Source organism: Dysidea avara, chromosome 4 (assembly GCF_963678975.1).
Source record: "Dysidea avara chromosome 4, odDysAvar1.4, whole genome shotgun sequence".
NCBI lineage: Eukaryota > Metazoa > Porifera > Demospongiae > Dictyoceratida > Dysideidae > Dysidea > Dysidea avara.
The window spans coordinates 24359065-24375356 of NC_089275.1; the positions used below are offsets into that span (position 1 = coordinate 24359065).

A 16292-nucleotide genomic window follows, 5' to 3' on the forward strand; every position below is an offset into this window, starting at 1 on the left:
ATAGCTCATGTCACTTAAGTGTGACACAAAGGAATAATAGCTATCGATTGAGAAATACTGAGCAAAACATTGATAAGTAGATAGTAAATGGATAACTTCATGTGTTGATTGTTTCAATGTATAGAAGAAATGTATCTAGTTAAAGCTAAAATTAACCTGAGCATGCATGTATATGTCAGATTTGAAGGGATTATAGTCAGAATTATACACTTACAACTGCTCTTTGGAGTCATTAGTGTGTACTATCAATTTTAGACCATTTAGGAGAAGCCAAATACTAAAGTGTTGTTAGCGGCTCCCCAGACCCCACTGTTGTAAATGCCTACCATGTCAAAGTTGAACCCCCCTTTGACAAATCCTGGTTATGGGCCTGGAAGGTCTGTGAGCAACTTGTGCTGCAGCCTTTGGATTACCAATTACCATAAATGGGCAACTTTTGATTGACTGTGAAACAGTAAAAATCAGACGGACAGGAAAGTTAAATTGTATAGTTAGCAAGATGCTTACAATTTACATAGCAACCAGCACTAAAGGTTTGACAGCAACTTGTGCTGCAACTATTGAGTTAACTAACCTAACTTAAGTGCATGATAAGCACATTACAATCAATTATACATTGTTAATTTAAATTGCATACCAGTATAACACAGACGTGGATAGTAACTTGTATAGTGAATATGACCAAACCAACAAGTAAATTTTGATACAAAAATGAATAATAAATCATGTAGCACTGGAATTAAATTAAAATTCAACAAATAAATAAAGAACTGTAAAACAGAAACTATTTGGTTCCTCCTTTCAAGAGGTTGGCAATGATTGAAGCTTGGACAACAGTGGAATACTCATCAAAGAAATCAACACTAATGACGTTAGCATTCTGACAAAACAGTGAACCTCCAAAATACCATCTGGTGATAGTGGATCCAATGAGCTTGGCTTTGTGAATCGGAGAATCAACTGAGCTGGCAAGAAAAGAACAAGCAGCCCACATACCAGTGGGAGGTTGCAGCATGTCACTTCTAATGGCAGCATATAACTTCTGTTTTGAAGTAGCAGTGCTATACCATCGCTGGTTGACTCCAGGCCACATGTAATTGTCACGATCATCAGCATTCCATGCAATAACAACTCGTTGGGACCCACATATCATCCAAATTTCTTCAAGGGTGGCATGGCTCATGTAAGGCAAGCAGTAACCTTTCAGTAACAACTTGATCTTATCTTTCAGCTGATTGTAATCGTAACTTCCACTACCAAGGTTGACAAAACGATGAAAATCCAAAACAACTATTTCCTTTTTGGTAGCATCAACAAAATCTCTGACTTCCTTAAGAGCTTGTGACAAGGTATACTGTGTACGCCAAATGTCATGAACAATTATGTAATCTCCTGGACAATTTTGGCCAATACGTAGATCAAGCACACGAATTCCAGACTGTAATTGATCAGCAAGGCTAGTGTGTTGGGTTCGAATCCAACGGCTCCCAACACAGCTCACTGGGTGGTACGTTCCAGAATCATGTGTTCCAGGAAGGGTCATTTCAGTCAAGGTCAGTTTTCCCAAAATTGAACTGTAATACTCCATCCACAAAGGACCTATAAATAAGTGGGGGCAGGGACTACAACGGTCATATCCAACAATTGAATCTTCTTCAGGTAAACAACACGAGACAGTGACCTTTACGAAATTTTCCTTGATCAATAAAGACAAGTAGCCATTTTCAATCCAACCTAGTTCTCCAATGGTGCCTCCAGAAGGCGGAGGCGGAAAGACAGAATACTTTTTCAAATTTAAAGCATTCCAGTCCACTTCTAGTCCACACTGCCCCTTCAAACCAGGCTGCTTAAAGACCACGTTAAAAGTCTGTTTTGTCCCATTTAGTACAAACGAGACGACGCCACTGCTGTCGTTAATAAACATACCTTGGCCCCTAGTTGACTCAACACAAAACTTGCATAGCGACTGACTGTCGACGTCACTAAACTCCCATTGTTTCATGTTGTGACTGCTTTTATCAAGCATTATGAGCTTCTTTGAAGTGGCATTAATAATCCACACGTATCCCTTCATTTCGCTTTTACGATGTTTCCTCGCTTGTTTCTAGCTCCTTGCTTGTTCCCACGCCCACGCATTACCCTTTTCGAGGTCATGTGATTAAACAATAGATCACCTGATCATTGCGCCTAAAGAACAAAAATATTTTCTACCTTTTCCCGAGGCGAGTCCCGAAGTTTCTCCCGTCTGTTGATTTGCCAACGCTAGAGTACGTAAGGGATTTAAGCATACACTAAATTAAATTTTGCTCATCAACAGTTGTTTAATCGATGCACTCGTTTAGGCCCAGTGGCCAACGCTTGTGGAGTGACAAAGAAGACTGTAAGATCCCTGTTTGAGCAGGCTGCTCGCATTGCTGTCTCCTGTTCATACAAGGTTTTTCGATTCTAGAACCTCCCTGGACTGGGATTTATCGGTTTGCCTAAACTGTTCATGGTACTCCTCAGTCTAGACCCCTGTGTTTATGTTGTATATTGTCTTGACTAAATAAGATGTCTCTCTCCTCCAAATAAATTCTCTGTTTTCTGTCCACTGCTGACATCTGCCAGCTCTAAAAGTTCCATTATTCTGTATTCTTCCGTTTTTTCTTGCATACTGTACAGACTCAGTAAAATCAAACTTGCGAGGTTGTCAACTCACTCGTAAAAGATCAAGGTACAAGCTGAAAATGTCATTAGGCTGTTTGCAATGGCTGTGACTTGGCTTGAAAAGCTGCCAATTTTATACTGGCATGCAAATGTGCCAGAGAGGAGGATGGGAAACAGAATTTATTTGGAGTGGCCTTATCTGTGGTTTAACTAAGTGGCCTGATCATCATACAGTACGATAGTAACTGTATAGTAGGGACCACAAAGGAGTAAGCGTGGCCCACGAAATAACATCACTCAAAAACTAGCCTCAATTTTCCCTGATGACGAGGTAATATTGGTGAGGTAAGATTAAGCCCAAACAAGCTTTCAGATCAACCTGAAACGCTTTCAACAAGTTGCTATGGAATTTAAAAAAAAATTTATTTGACAGAATTTTCTGCTGAAGGACTAAGTAACTGACTGACTGACTGACTGATGCCTTCAGACAAGCGTAACTCGATAACGGCTAAGGCTACGGGCTTGATTTTTTCACTGTTCAACGTCGCTTTAGCCCGACAAGTGCCTTTTGGCATACCACAGTACGTACAGTGCATTCTTCATGGACTTACCAGTGTCCTCCTTTGATCTTTGCTGACAGGGAAAGGTGTCAATTTGGCGGTAGCACGTGATGGCTTCCCTTCGAAACAGAGATCATCCGTATTTTTCATAGTGGCTATTTTGATTGCAGAGGTGCTTTTCAAACAATTCTTGATTCGTATTGCTATGTAATGGGTTGAACATAGCCGACAGCAAAGCGTAATGGATACTTCACTTTTCAGACGATAATTAATGAAATTTGGGTGCGCGACACCATTTGTTTTGGTATGCGTAGATTATAGAGGTGCTTTTCAAACAGTTCTTGATTCGAAATGCTGCGTAACGGGTTGAAGATAGCCTACAACGAAGTGTAATGGATACTTCACTTTTCGGACGATAAATGATATAGCTGGGACGTACGGCACCATTTCAGATGCGGTATGTGTGAGTTCACCAGTCATAATAAAATTATTTACAAAAAAAGTTAACAAACAAGTACACGAAAAAATTTGGAATTTTCAACTAGAGTAGGGACCATAGCACATCAATAAAAAGTACTGAAACAAGTTGGAGTAGTCCATGATATTAAATCACAGTAAAACAATAAGAAGTGTTATATCCCTACTGTGCATTTCCGTTGGTATCTTTGAGCACAGTAGGGATATAACACTTCTTATTGTTTTACTGTGATTTAATATCATGGGATTACTCCAACTTGTTTCAGTACTTTTTATCGATGTGCTATGGTCCCTACTCTAGTTGAAAATTCCGAATTTTATCGTGTGCTTGTTTTAAAAGTTTTCCTCTTTCTTTTTGTAAGTTGAAACAAAGAACCAGATATCATTTGTGCCTGAGACCACGTGCCTGTTCACCAGACCATTTGTGGATGAATTTGGATACCAGCTGGGCAGCAATATGCTGGTAATACCCAGGGGGCACAGCCCAAAATACATACAATTTATACACTATGAATAGTGTTACCTAATAGTACATACTATAGTATGAGTGCAGTTAGGACAGGTGAGTAGACATTATAGGTGATCCTTTTGAATAGTATTGATCAAATCAGATTCAATGACAGTTGTAGGTAAATTATTCCAATCACGGATTGTTCTGGGATAGAAGCTATTCACGTCTGGAAGGAGAAAGTGTAGTGGGTGACATTGACATGTAAATTGGCTGATAGTGGAACAATATGTAGGAATTTGTGCAGCTGGCAGGTGGTGAACAATGTTGAAAGTCTGGCAGACATCATTTGGCTAAAATTGGCCATCCTAGCATGGCAGTTGCACTGGTAGACCAACTATAGTCAGACAAAACCCAGTGGGCAGTCCTTGTACCTTGGTTTGAATGTCCTTAATCAAACAGTACAATGTAGTACCATTTAAGTAGGGATCCCCCCGAAAATTTTGCACACCGCCCAAAATTCTGCCTTTGAAAATCGTCCTAGAGACATCTTACGAGACGAAAATCACCTCTAGTCCATATGATATATAACACTGACAGCATTAATTATAACAAGCACACAGAAAAATTTGGATTTTCAACTAGAGTAGGGACCATACCACATTGATAAAAAGTACTGAAACAAGCTGGAGTAGTGCATGATATTAAATCACACTAAAACAATAAGAAGTGTTATATCCCTACTGTGCATTTCTTGAGCACAGTAGGGATATAACACTTCTTATTGTTTTAGTGTGATTTAATATCATGCACTACTCCAGCTTGTTTCAGTACTTTTTATCGATGTGCTATGGTCCCTACTCTAGTTGAAAATTCCTGTGTACTTGTTTGTTAACTTTTTTTGTAAATAATTATTATGACTGGTGAACCCATGCATACCGCATCTGAAATGACGTTGCGCGCCCCAATTATCGTCTGAAAAGTGAAGTATCCATTACGCTTCGTTGTCAGCTATGTTCAACCCGTTACGCAGCATTTCGAATCAAGAACTGTTCGAAAAGCACTTCTGCAATCTACGCATATCGAAAAAAATGGTGCCACGCGCCCTGGGTTATATCAATAATTATTGTCTGAAAAGTGAAGTATCCATTAAGCTTCGTTGTCAGCTATGTTCAACCCGTTACACAGCAGTACAAATCAAGAATTGTTTGAAAAGCACCTCTGCTATCAAAATAGCCACCATGACAAATACAGACGATTTCTGTTACGGAGGGAAGCCATCATGTGCTATCGCCAAATCGACACTTTTCGCTGTCAGCAAATATAAATCGGACACAAAGGAGGACACTGGTAAGTCCATGAAGAAGGCATTGCATGTACTGCGGTGTGCCAAAAGGCACCTGTCGGGCCGAAGTGACGTTGAACAGTGAAAAAATCAAGCCTGTAGCATTAGTCGTTATCGAGTTACGCTTGTCTGAAGACATCAGTCAGTTACTCAGTCAGTCAGTAGAAAATTCCATTAAATAAATTATTTTTAAAGTTCCATAGCAACTTGTACTAGTCAAGTATGGGTCCTACCCATGTTAAGGATATCTGTTGTGTTTATTTCAGAAAGTAGATTACTTGTGACTACTCCCTTTTGCTTTTAGTATAACATTATCTGTAAATGGATGATTACCACATGTACACAGCAATAAATTGGTTGTCCTAAAGACAGAAATTTGCAAAAATGGTCATAAAGCACCAAAGGTCATTTCTGCGATGGCACTATATACATACTTGTACATATCACTGGAAAGTTTCATGGTTTTCACATGTTGTGTCACTATAATACTATCAGTAGTTACGTACTATCCCATGTAACTCAGTTACAGTTATAGTTACTTTTTAACAATGTAACTAAGTATCTAGTTACTAGTTACTTTCATAAATAAGTTATGCTTGTTTGTTATCTTTTGTAATTTGATCATTTGCCCAGAGCAAAGGAGAAGAGAACTATATAATAATTATTATATGGACACTTTCTGAAAATAATGATTCTGTAGTCATTTCAGCTCAGTTTCAACTGTTACGTCTGTTACTCAAGCTGAATCATGAAGAACAGTACACAGAAAGTGTCTACTTGTTGTGGCTGTAGCACAAAAATTGAAGTGGTCTTGCTTTTAAAGTATAATTACCTATAGTTACAGTATAACTATTGTAACTTAGTTACTTTTCAGGCAGTTGTAACTAGTTACAAGGTACTAGTTACAAGGCAAGTAACTAGTTATATTACTAGATACTTTTTATAGTAACTAGTTACGTAACTTTGTTACAAAGTAACTAGTTACCCCCAACTCTGAATACTATAGCTACTAGGAACCTTCAAAGAGGCTAAAAACCTGTGAAGCAGGAGTCAGAAACTTGAACTAAAGCTATACTTAATTAATTGGCACCTGAAATATTTTTATACAATGTGTGTTACTTGCATTATTAGTTCAACCCTATATCACCTGAATTGTTTACCTTTGTTACAAGGACCCATTGTAAAATCGATCTCCATGCCTTGAACAGACCTCTTTGATTCCTAACAGGGGACCTCAACACCCAACCAGCTGTGAATATTTTCCACTTCACAATTTTCACCACTTCTCTTTACACATTCATAACTATGAAACAGTTGGTCCTACCAGCAAAAATCAACCACCATTTTACTGGGTATGACATGGTGAATCCGTTCAACATTATTGTGAGTATGTACAATAGAATTTGTGAAAGTTATGGCCGTTTATATTTCAAAAAAGAATTATGCATTTTTGTTTTCTTGAAATCAATGGTCTTTACCCTTCACTGCAACACTAAAACTTTTATATCATTTGAAAGCCTATCCATTAAGGATTCTGTTAAACCTTATCCCATCTCTGTATGCAGAAATTATAGGGATTTGTTCATTTACATAATGCAAAGCTACTACAGTGGCATTCAGAGTTTAAGGGTTAATGCAGAAAAATACTCCCGGTGACTTGATCCACAGACAATTTGCAGTCTAGCCAAGTTGTTGAGACAGCCTATGATCAAGATTTCATCTGCATTCAGACATTGTGACTTCTCATTTTATATTAAGAGTTGAATAACAGACTTTCAAACAATTAGCACTCAAAAAATATCTAGTATGTAACTCATATAATTGGGTATGAACTGAGGTACAATACAGCTGCTTATAGATACTGCTTGCAGTAAGGTCAGTTGAGTGTTGTATTAGAGAGTACTTGGGTCAAGTCTGTGTATCGTACGCAAGGAAATTTTGACGTCAGAAAAATTTGACAAGTTTGACGAATCAGTTTTATTCGTTAAATTTAAATTTATCTTGTTTATAAGCGCCTTTAAAAGTACTGGTTTTGTCTACAATTTCTTGATTTTCGTCAAGTGTTGAACATTTTATTCGTCAAATCTGCTGAAGTGTGAATTCGTCAAATTTTTCTTACGTCAAAATTCCTTGCGTACAGTAGGTCAACCAATGATTGGTTGCCCATGCAGTTAATTGTCTTACTAATGCAATAACAGTTGGGCTTTCTCAATAATCATACAGTATGGTTGTACTGTATACTGTATTAGGAGGTTTGGGTTTTCTGGCTAAATTTCACAATACCATCCTGGTGCCTTGACAGTACTCCCAAAAGTGCCTTCAGTACGACACTAAATGCTTCCAATATATTGCTACAATTGTATTTTGGAATTTTCTACTGACTTACCTACCTGCCTGCCTGCCTGCCTGCCTGCCTGCCTGCCTGCCTGCCTGCCTGCCTGCCTGCCTGCCTGCCTGCCTGCCTGCCTGCCTGCCTGCCTGCCTGCCTGCCTGCCTGCCTGCCTGCCTGCCTGCCTGCCTGCCTGCCTGCCTGCCTGCCTGCCTGCCTGCCTGCCTGCCTGCCTGCCTGCCTGCCTGCCTAACTCGATAACAACTAAGGCTACTAGCTTGATTTTTTCATTGTTTTCCATTGCTTTGCCCTGTGACGTGCCTTTTGGCATACTGCAGTACATACAATGCACACATCATGGACTTACCTTTGTCCTCCTTTGTGTCCCATTTCTTTTTGATGACAGCCCAAGGTGTCGATTCACAGTAGCACGATGCATGGCTTCTGTACGTTTGTAAATGGGAGTCGTTCGTAGTTTCCATGGTGAGTGGATTGATTGCAGAGGTGCTTACTGTTTTTCACTGTATAACGGGCTGAAAGTGAAGTGTAATGGCCACTTCACTTTTAAATCAGTAATTGATAGTTGGGGCACACCAATTGTATGTATTTTTGCAGTGACTGGATTGATTGCAGAGGCATTTCTCCTACTGTTCTTTGTAGTGCTATGTAATGGGATGAACATAACTAAAAATGAAGTGTAATCGCCACTTCACTTTAGAATCAATAATTGATAGCCAGGGCATGCGTTCAGATAAAAACTTTTAACTCTGGCGCCATCCTTTCTTTTGATGCGGTATGCAAGGGGTTAACCAGTCATAATAATATGGTGGATGAATGTTGCAAAAAAAGTAAACAAACAGGTAAAATTAGGAATTTTAAGTTCGATTAGGAGTCATAGAAAAAAGGTAGGGAAACAAGAGAGGTTGCTGACACCTGCAGATATACTAGTGAACATTTAATCCTTAATTCAGTCTATTACTTGTAGTCGTGTGTAATGTTTATTTGTGCATAAGATGCTTTCAAGACTAGATTAAAATTCATACTTGGTTATCATGATACTGTTAATGATTGTGAGTGAGACTATAGCTCGCTGTGTAAATCATGATACATGTACTGAATTTTTACTACTATCTTTTAACACTGTTGCCTAGTAGTAGTACACACACAGAGTGTACTGTAATTTGTCTCCCATTCAGGGTTGATACCAGGTCAGTACTAGTTATCTAGATCACCCACTGAACTGGATAACAAAATGCATCACACCCAGATTTGACTCGGATGTAACCCAGATTATTTAAAACTGAGGCGTGTGCCAAGAGCTACATTTTGGGTCATCCACTAGCCTATTAAGTTATTAAACAGGTAGTTATTTGATAACTAAACAGATAACTAACCATCAGTAAATGGGTGTGGTGTCTCGTAAGTTTACAGACGCAGAATACATTTCCTATAAATGGGTGTGATGCATACAAATTTCTACACACCTTACTGATAAAATTTAGTGTGGCTTCATGTATGGTGGCAACAGATATTCACAAATTTTCAGTAAGTTAGGATGGCTCAGAAAAGAAGCTGGCCTGCTGCAAACTAGACTATGACTCATGCAATAACTATCTATTAGTGGGCGTGGCTCCTGCAGATAGCAATGGATTGCATACTTACAGACTGCAACATGCCTACAGATGGTAAGCTTGGCTCACAAAAGAAAAGAAGCAGGAGTGTAGCAGGACTAGACCAACACATTATTGCACTTCCAGATCGTCAAGCTAATTGATTTATTTCACATGTGATCCACACCCAGATAATTTACGATGTAATCATGCCTGAATGACCTGTGACCTCACAATTGTGACCCAGTCTGGGAAAACCAGCCTATTTAAGAGTATCTTGTTAGAGTATTAAGAGTATCTTATTAGTGGTTTGAAGTATTTAGTGTGTTGTAGCTCGCCAGTGGTTGAAGCTGTGTGTACCACTTTTATACCAATTCCTTATCTTCCAGAGAATCCACTGTACAAGTAACCATCAGCTAAGTTTCCCACCATTTCAGGTAGTTTTTAAACTGAGGTTTACTGTAACAGGCGAGTTCCAAAGGGATGGGAGGCAGGGGCCCGGAGGAGGGTCTCGTCAACAGACTGTATTTTCTCTTTATTCATTTGGTTGGGAGACTAGGTCACAGGCTGTTTAAAAATCTTAAAGTGAAAGGCATAGGGATGAATTTGGCCAAATTATGGGCCATTCAGGTCTCAAAACTGACTAAAATAAAAGGACGTTTACGGCACAGGTCTTTATTCAACACCACTGTGCTGTATAGTCACATACAGCCATGGCCGCCACTGTGCTTGAGAATAGCAGCCAGCAAAAGCAAACCACTGAAGTCTAGCTGATTTTAATAATGAAATTGATGGGTTATTCGTGTAGCCTTGTGTTGTTGGTGAAACCGATTTTCCCAGACCCAATCACATTTATGTCAATGACCAAGTATATTGACAGCAATTTAAGCATATGTCGAGGGCACTACAACACTCTAAAATCGTAAGAAACTTGTAAAACACGCCAGACACAGCTGATATACTAAATTAACAAACAATTGTTCAGATCATGTGACCTCTGCTGGCTCGATTTTTATTTCAGATATGTACTGTACAGTAGTCAGAGTAATGAATGTCTTAATTATTGATATGAGTCAAAGTGAAAGCCAAGGACTATAAGTATTCTGTTATTGCTTTATTATATGTGCAGAGTATTTAAATATTTCAATAGACATTACAGTAGATCACATAAGTACAATATGATTGTGATAAAATATTTTGGTAATAGAAAATTTTGGTGAATTTGACAAATCAACTTCAACTCGCCAATAAATATCTAGTAGAGAGAGTGCAGTGTACCACAAGAATTCACTAAAAATATTATTCGGCAAATTCTATCTCAAGTAAAATCATCAAAATTTAATATCGTATAGTATCATAGATAACTTAAACTCAAATAATAACACAGGGACACAGCTACATTGTATGTATGTTACTTTGTGAATATAATTATGTATGTTAAATTATATGTAGTGTTATTTTTAGAACAATGCTCACATTGAAAAGTTTTGGTAAACCGATAAGGTATGGATGGAAGACAGTTTGCAGTCGGTCATCGTCTACTGCTTTTGTACAAATGAAGGAGATAATTAGTGAACAATTAGATGACATAAGGCAGGCTGGTACTTGGAAAACTGAACGAGTTATTAATACTCCACAGGCAGCACAAATTGGAGTACAAGGCCAAAGTTCTAAGCTACTCAATTTCTGTGCAAACAACTACTTGGGGCTTTCTTCACATCCAGAGGTGATAGCAGCTGGAAAGAAAGCCCTGGATAGCCATGGTGCTGGTCTCAGCTCTACACGATTCATCTGTGGTACTATGGATATCCACATAAAGCTTGAGAAGCAGTTAGCTGATTTTCACTCGAAAGATGATGCCATTCTTTATCCAAGTTGTTTTGATGCTAATGCTGGACTATTTGAAGCATTGCTTCAGCCAGAGGATGCAGTATTCAGTGATGAACTCAACCATGCCTCCATTATAGATGGGATCCGACTGTGTAAAGCTCAGAAATATCGCTACAAACATCTTGACATGGCAGACCTTGAAGCACAGCTGAGTAGTGTTAAACAAGTCAGGATGAAGCTTATTGTTACAGATGGTGCCTTTAGTATGGATGGAGATGTCACACCAATGAACAGAATTATTGAACTGGCTGAGAAATACAATGCATTAGTCTTCAGTGATGAATGTCACACAACTGGCTTCTTGGGAAAAACAGGTCGTGGCATAGAAGAGTACTGCGATCTAAAGGGTAAAGTGGATATCATTAATTCTACATTGGGTAAAGCCCTAGGTGGAGCAGCAGGAGGCTACACTGCTAGCTGTAAGGAATTAACTACCTTACTCCGTCAGAAGTCACGGCCTTATTTATTCTCTAATTCATTGCCACCACCTGTTGTTTGTCAAGCCAGCAAAGTGATGGAGTTGTTGTCTTCTAATTCTGACTTGTGTGAAAAGCTGGCACAGAACACACAGCGTTTCCGCAGTAAAATGAAAGCTGCTGGATTTACATTGTCTGGCAGTGATCATCCTATTACTCCAGTGATGCTTGGTGATGCCAAGCTAGCTAGTGAATTTGCTGATGAAATGCTGCAACAAGGAATATTTGTGATTGGGTTTAGCTATCCTGTTGTACCTAAAGGGAAAGCACGCATCCGAGTACAATTATCTGCTGTCCACTCTACAGAAGACATTGATAGATGTGTTGATGCTTTTATCACTATCGGTAAAAGCAAGGGAGTTATTTAAAACATTATGTAGGTAACTGGGTTTAGGATATTTTGCATATTATAATTCTTTTGTTGCTGACTGTAGAGTCATTGTGCATAACATTGGTTATGTATATAAATTTGACTTCTATATTGTATTTTGTTTTACAGCTTATTGTTAAGAAGTTGAATCACTCCTCAAAAATTGTACACACTCTTGTACAACAATTTTCACAACAGAACCAGCTGAATTTAAAATGAGATTATGATGGTACAGCACATTAGTGTACATAGTATATACTTAAGAAGGCTATACGTGTAAAGGGGTGCAATATCAATTATGTTTGTTGAGCTGAACTAGGTGAAATGAAAATGTTTGCGGACATGTCAGGGTATTGAATTAGAAAATGGCCTGTATAGCATAGATTTCTATTAGAAACTCTCCAGAAGACAATACTACACTGTAAAAAAATTAGTAGTGAATTTCACTACTAATTTCTGCCACAATACTGACTATTTTGAGTAGTGATGTTCACTACTCTTTTGTGATGACCCTCACTACATATAGCACTACATGGTAGTGATCTTTTTATTCCGGATGCATATATTAAAGCAAATTCACACAGTAAAAACAACTAGTGAAGGTCACTACTAGTACTTGCCACAATACTCACTATTTTTGTGTAGTGACCATATGTATGAGTCAGTTCCATATTAAAATATGAGTATTGAAGCATTGCATTATCATGAAAATGTAAAAAACGTGATTATATGCTTAGCTCAAAGATTAACTAGAAAGTCTTGTTTGTTTACAGGTTATAGCAACAAAACTTCCTATATATTATAGTACAGGTTTGCAACAGCAGTAGCTATATTATGAGTTGTATGCAATGATAAAAGCAATGCTTGAAGGTGTTCAAGAACATCAGAAAATAGTGCACTTTACTGCAATAATAGCTGAAATGTAGAGCATTGCATTGATGCTGATACTCCTGGCACTGCTGGTGCTACTGCTTTCATTTTCAACAACCTGTATTTAAAAGTAATTGCATATGGCTTGTGTGGCTCATATTTGTCTTACCGGACAGGAGCCAGTGTCTTGAATATCACAACTAGAGAATACTGTTCTGACTGTGACAGTTGTTTCACCAGCTTCACTGAAAAATAAACCTATAAGGTTGATTGATAAACCAGAAAACACTTACTGGCCATATTCTATTAATTCACGAACACAACATCCAATAGCATCAATTCCATTTTGTAAATCCTGAATGGAAATAATTATATACCTAGTATGTTTGAATAATTAAAATGCAACAACTATATCAACATCTGAATTGGCATTGCATACAAGTGCAGGGAATTTTACCTATGAGCTATAATAGATACCTACAATGGATTACATGCATTGTGGCATACAGTCATTTTGTCTTGGCAAATGGTACTGTGTAGTATAGTTGTGCATACAAATACAGAATACGGAGGTATATTTAGAATTTACACTACCTCTCTACAGGTAGATGAGCACTGCTGTGAAGTAGCTAGTGAATTGCAGTCTCCTCCTGTTTCCTAAATGGATTGCAATGTCATGCGTAGTAGTGTGTTCATTCATTTTAGCTCCATATACTTACAACAGCAGCTCTAAATCTAGTAAATCCATCACTGTGTAAGTAGTTAACACAACTGGTAGTTCCAAATGATACACACACCAAATCTGGAAGTGCACGAAGTGGTGGTTGATCTTCCTAGTGAATAAGGTGAATATGGCAATGTCATACATGTACATCACATAATTATTATTATGCCAATAATATAATGTATGTATATATAACTTGTTCTATACATGCAGCAGACTTAATGACACATGCATGTATGCAGTACTTCATCAATGCAACTCTCTAGTAGTCTTAGTGCTAGACTGATGCATCTTGGTGTGCAGAATGACAGCTGATCACTCCTGGTAATTCCACTCCTGGTTCCTTCTAACACAGCACGAACATTACCAAAAGCATTTGCACAACTTGCATCGCTATTCAGCTGATCAGTAGCAGTCTGACATGATTGCCCCACAACAGATCCAAGCAGTTGCATAGCAAAAATGAGAGAAAGATTAAGCTTAATCCCCATCTTTGATTCTGTTATCAGTTGCTGATAATTGTTGTTGATGTTCTCAGCTGGCTTTTATAACCAAGTGCCTAGTGGTGTGATGAAATTGAAGAAGCCCACATTTATATGGGGTGATATATACTGACGTTGACACGCCATGCACCGAGTGGTGTGATGAAATTGAAGAAGCCCACATTTATATGGGGTGATATATAATGACGTTGACACGCCATGCACCGAGTGGTGTGATGAAATTGAAGAAGTCCACATTTATATGGGGTGGTATATAATGACGTTGACACGCCATGCACCGAGTGGTGTGATGAAATTGAAGAAGCCCACATTTATATGGGGTGATATATAATGACGTTGACACGCCATGCACCGTAACATTGTTAAATGATGGGAGTTCCCCAAATCTTCCCTGGTGTGTGTGATATATATAAGTGCATTATTGAATTTTTATATGTATGCAATATGATAAGCCTAGCAAGGAGTACATCAAATCCTCTGTGTAGGGTGTGCACATTGCATGGTTATGACAAAGTGATGCATAATTTGTATACACTGTACCATGCACATTAAACAACACTGTAATAATATTATATAAAAGTTGTGATAATATTGGTGCATAAAACAGCCTAAGAATTAATAACAGAGTTAACACATACAATGTCGTGCTGCAGAGTGAAATCTCATAGGGTTACCCTATGGGATCACCAAAATGGTCATGAAGTTGGAACCTATGTAACCACACTTAAACATGATCATAGTTTAATTTCACTATAGCAAAGTAGTCTCAAAAAGTGTCCACACAAAACTACGCTGTATATCAAGTTGTCACGTTAATATAACGTTATCGGAAAGGGGAGAGTTTTGCTCCAATGATATGTAAATAATCCCCTACTAGACTTACTACAATATATGTGGTTGTATCATCATGTTAATAAGGACAGAATGAAGGAGTACATGCAAAATAATCAAAACCAATCAGTGCCTTGGTGTGGCTCCTTATGCAAAAACAATATTGGGTATTACCAATGCATTGACTGGCAGATTTCAATATCATGCAAAACTCACCAACATTATTGTTGACATCAAAGCAGGAAAATTTATAAAGTGTACCTTGGGTAATGCCAAATTGAATGTAAACTTACAATTTCGAGCGTTACTCGGATGGCTGCAAGTTCGAGGCTGCCCAGGTCCAGTCATGGATTTTTCTCCTTTCTCCACCTTTTTAAACAAACAACTTTAAACAGGCTGTAGGACCAGGTGCCCTACAGACCTTCAGCACTTGTGCTGTAAAGCCTTAATAAATAAACTAATATCCATTTGGTTCCACATGGGGTACTTTGAGATAATAAGTCACTCTCTAGAGTTCCTATGGATACAAATACATGAAATTAACAAGGAGAAAACATCTTGACTGCCTGGCAGACTCCTGTAAGCGTTCAAGCATTAATCGGATAGCTGCAGGTTTGAGGCTGCCCAGGTCCAGTCATGGATTTTTTTTCTCCTTTCTCCATCTTGCAAACATACTTTCTGTAACAACTTTAAACAGGCTGTAAGACCAGGTGTCCTACAGACCTTCAGCACTTGTGTTGTAAAGCCTTAATATATATATATTTTTAATGGAGTCCGTAATATGTTAATAAAATAACATGCATGGTTTGTGGATTTTGTGGCTGCTTACTAAATCACATTACCTGCAAAGTGTATGCTTGGGTATTACCAATGTACACTTAAATGATTGAATGATAATTTCAATCACAAAAGTACAGGTTTAGTACCACGTTTCATGCAGACAATTAAAAACAGATATATGCATGCAGTAAATTGAGCAGTGGCAGAAGTAGATGATGTGAGAGGGCTGACCAGAGTATAGAATTTCTGGTCTGAGGGCTGCACCCCTAAGACAAAAGTTGAAGCCATTTAGCTTTATGATGTCTCAAAGTGCACTATAATAATTTATAGGTACTAAAACACCAACTTTTTAAGTTAAAAAAGGCTATTTACAGTCAATAAAAAACTCAAGTTTGTTAGCTGTTGACTACAGGATTAATAAACGTACAGCACG

General features: G+C 38.2%; 2 protein-coding genes and 1 long non-coding RNA gene across 7 annotated transcripts; 1 reads left to right on the top strand and 2 right to left on the bottom strand.

Annotated features, from left to right (window-relative positions):
• Positions 1 to 642: 642 nt before the first annotated feature.
• LOC136254460 (PI-PLC X domain-containing protein 1-like) lies at positions 643 to 2174 on the bottom strand. The gene has a single exon (XM_066047148.1). The coding sequence runs from the start codon at positions 2072 to 2074 to the stop codon at positions 785 to 787; it is 1290 nt and encodes a 429-aa protein (XP_065903220.1). The 5' UTR covers positions 2075 to 2174; the 3' UTR covers positions 643 to 784.
• On the top strand, positions 2165 to 14680 carry LOC136254461 (2-amino-3-ketobutyrate coenzyme A ligase, mitochondrial-like). 5 transcript variants are annotated; one of them, XM_066047150.1, is made up of 5 exons: positions 2165 to 2267; positions 2318 to 2494; positions 10880 to 12380; positions 13626 to 13866; positions 13988 to 14680. In XM_066047150.1, exon 3 carries the CDS (start codon positions 10884 to 10886, stop codon positions 12147 to 12149), a length of 1266 nt encoding a protein of 421 aa, XP_065903222.1. In that variant the 5' UTR covers positions 2165 to 2267; positions 2318 to 2494; positions 10880 to 10883; the 3' UTR covers positions 12150 to 12380; positions 13626 to 13866; positions 13988 to 14680. The 5 variants fall into 5 exon arrangements, with proteins under 5 accessions (XP_065903222.1, XP_065903221.1, XP_065903224.1 ...); XM_066047149.1 differs by having other exon boundaries at positions 13626 to 14680; XM_066047152.1 differs by having other exon boundaries at positions 2318 to 2380; positions 13626 to 14680.
• Positions 12889 to 14015, bottom strand: LOC136254462 (uncharacterized). The gene is made up of 5 exons (XR_010700503.1): positions 13741 to 14015; positions 13616 to 13678; positions 13315 to 13376; positions 13191 to 13266; positions 12889 to 13139 (listed from the first exon to the last, which is right to left on the bottom strand). It is a non-coding gene; the product is annotated as an uncharacterized lncRNA (long non-coding RNA).
• Positions 14681 to 16292: the final 1612 nt, after the last annotated feature.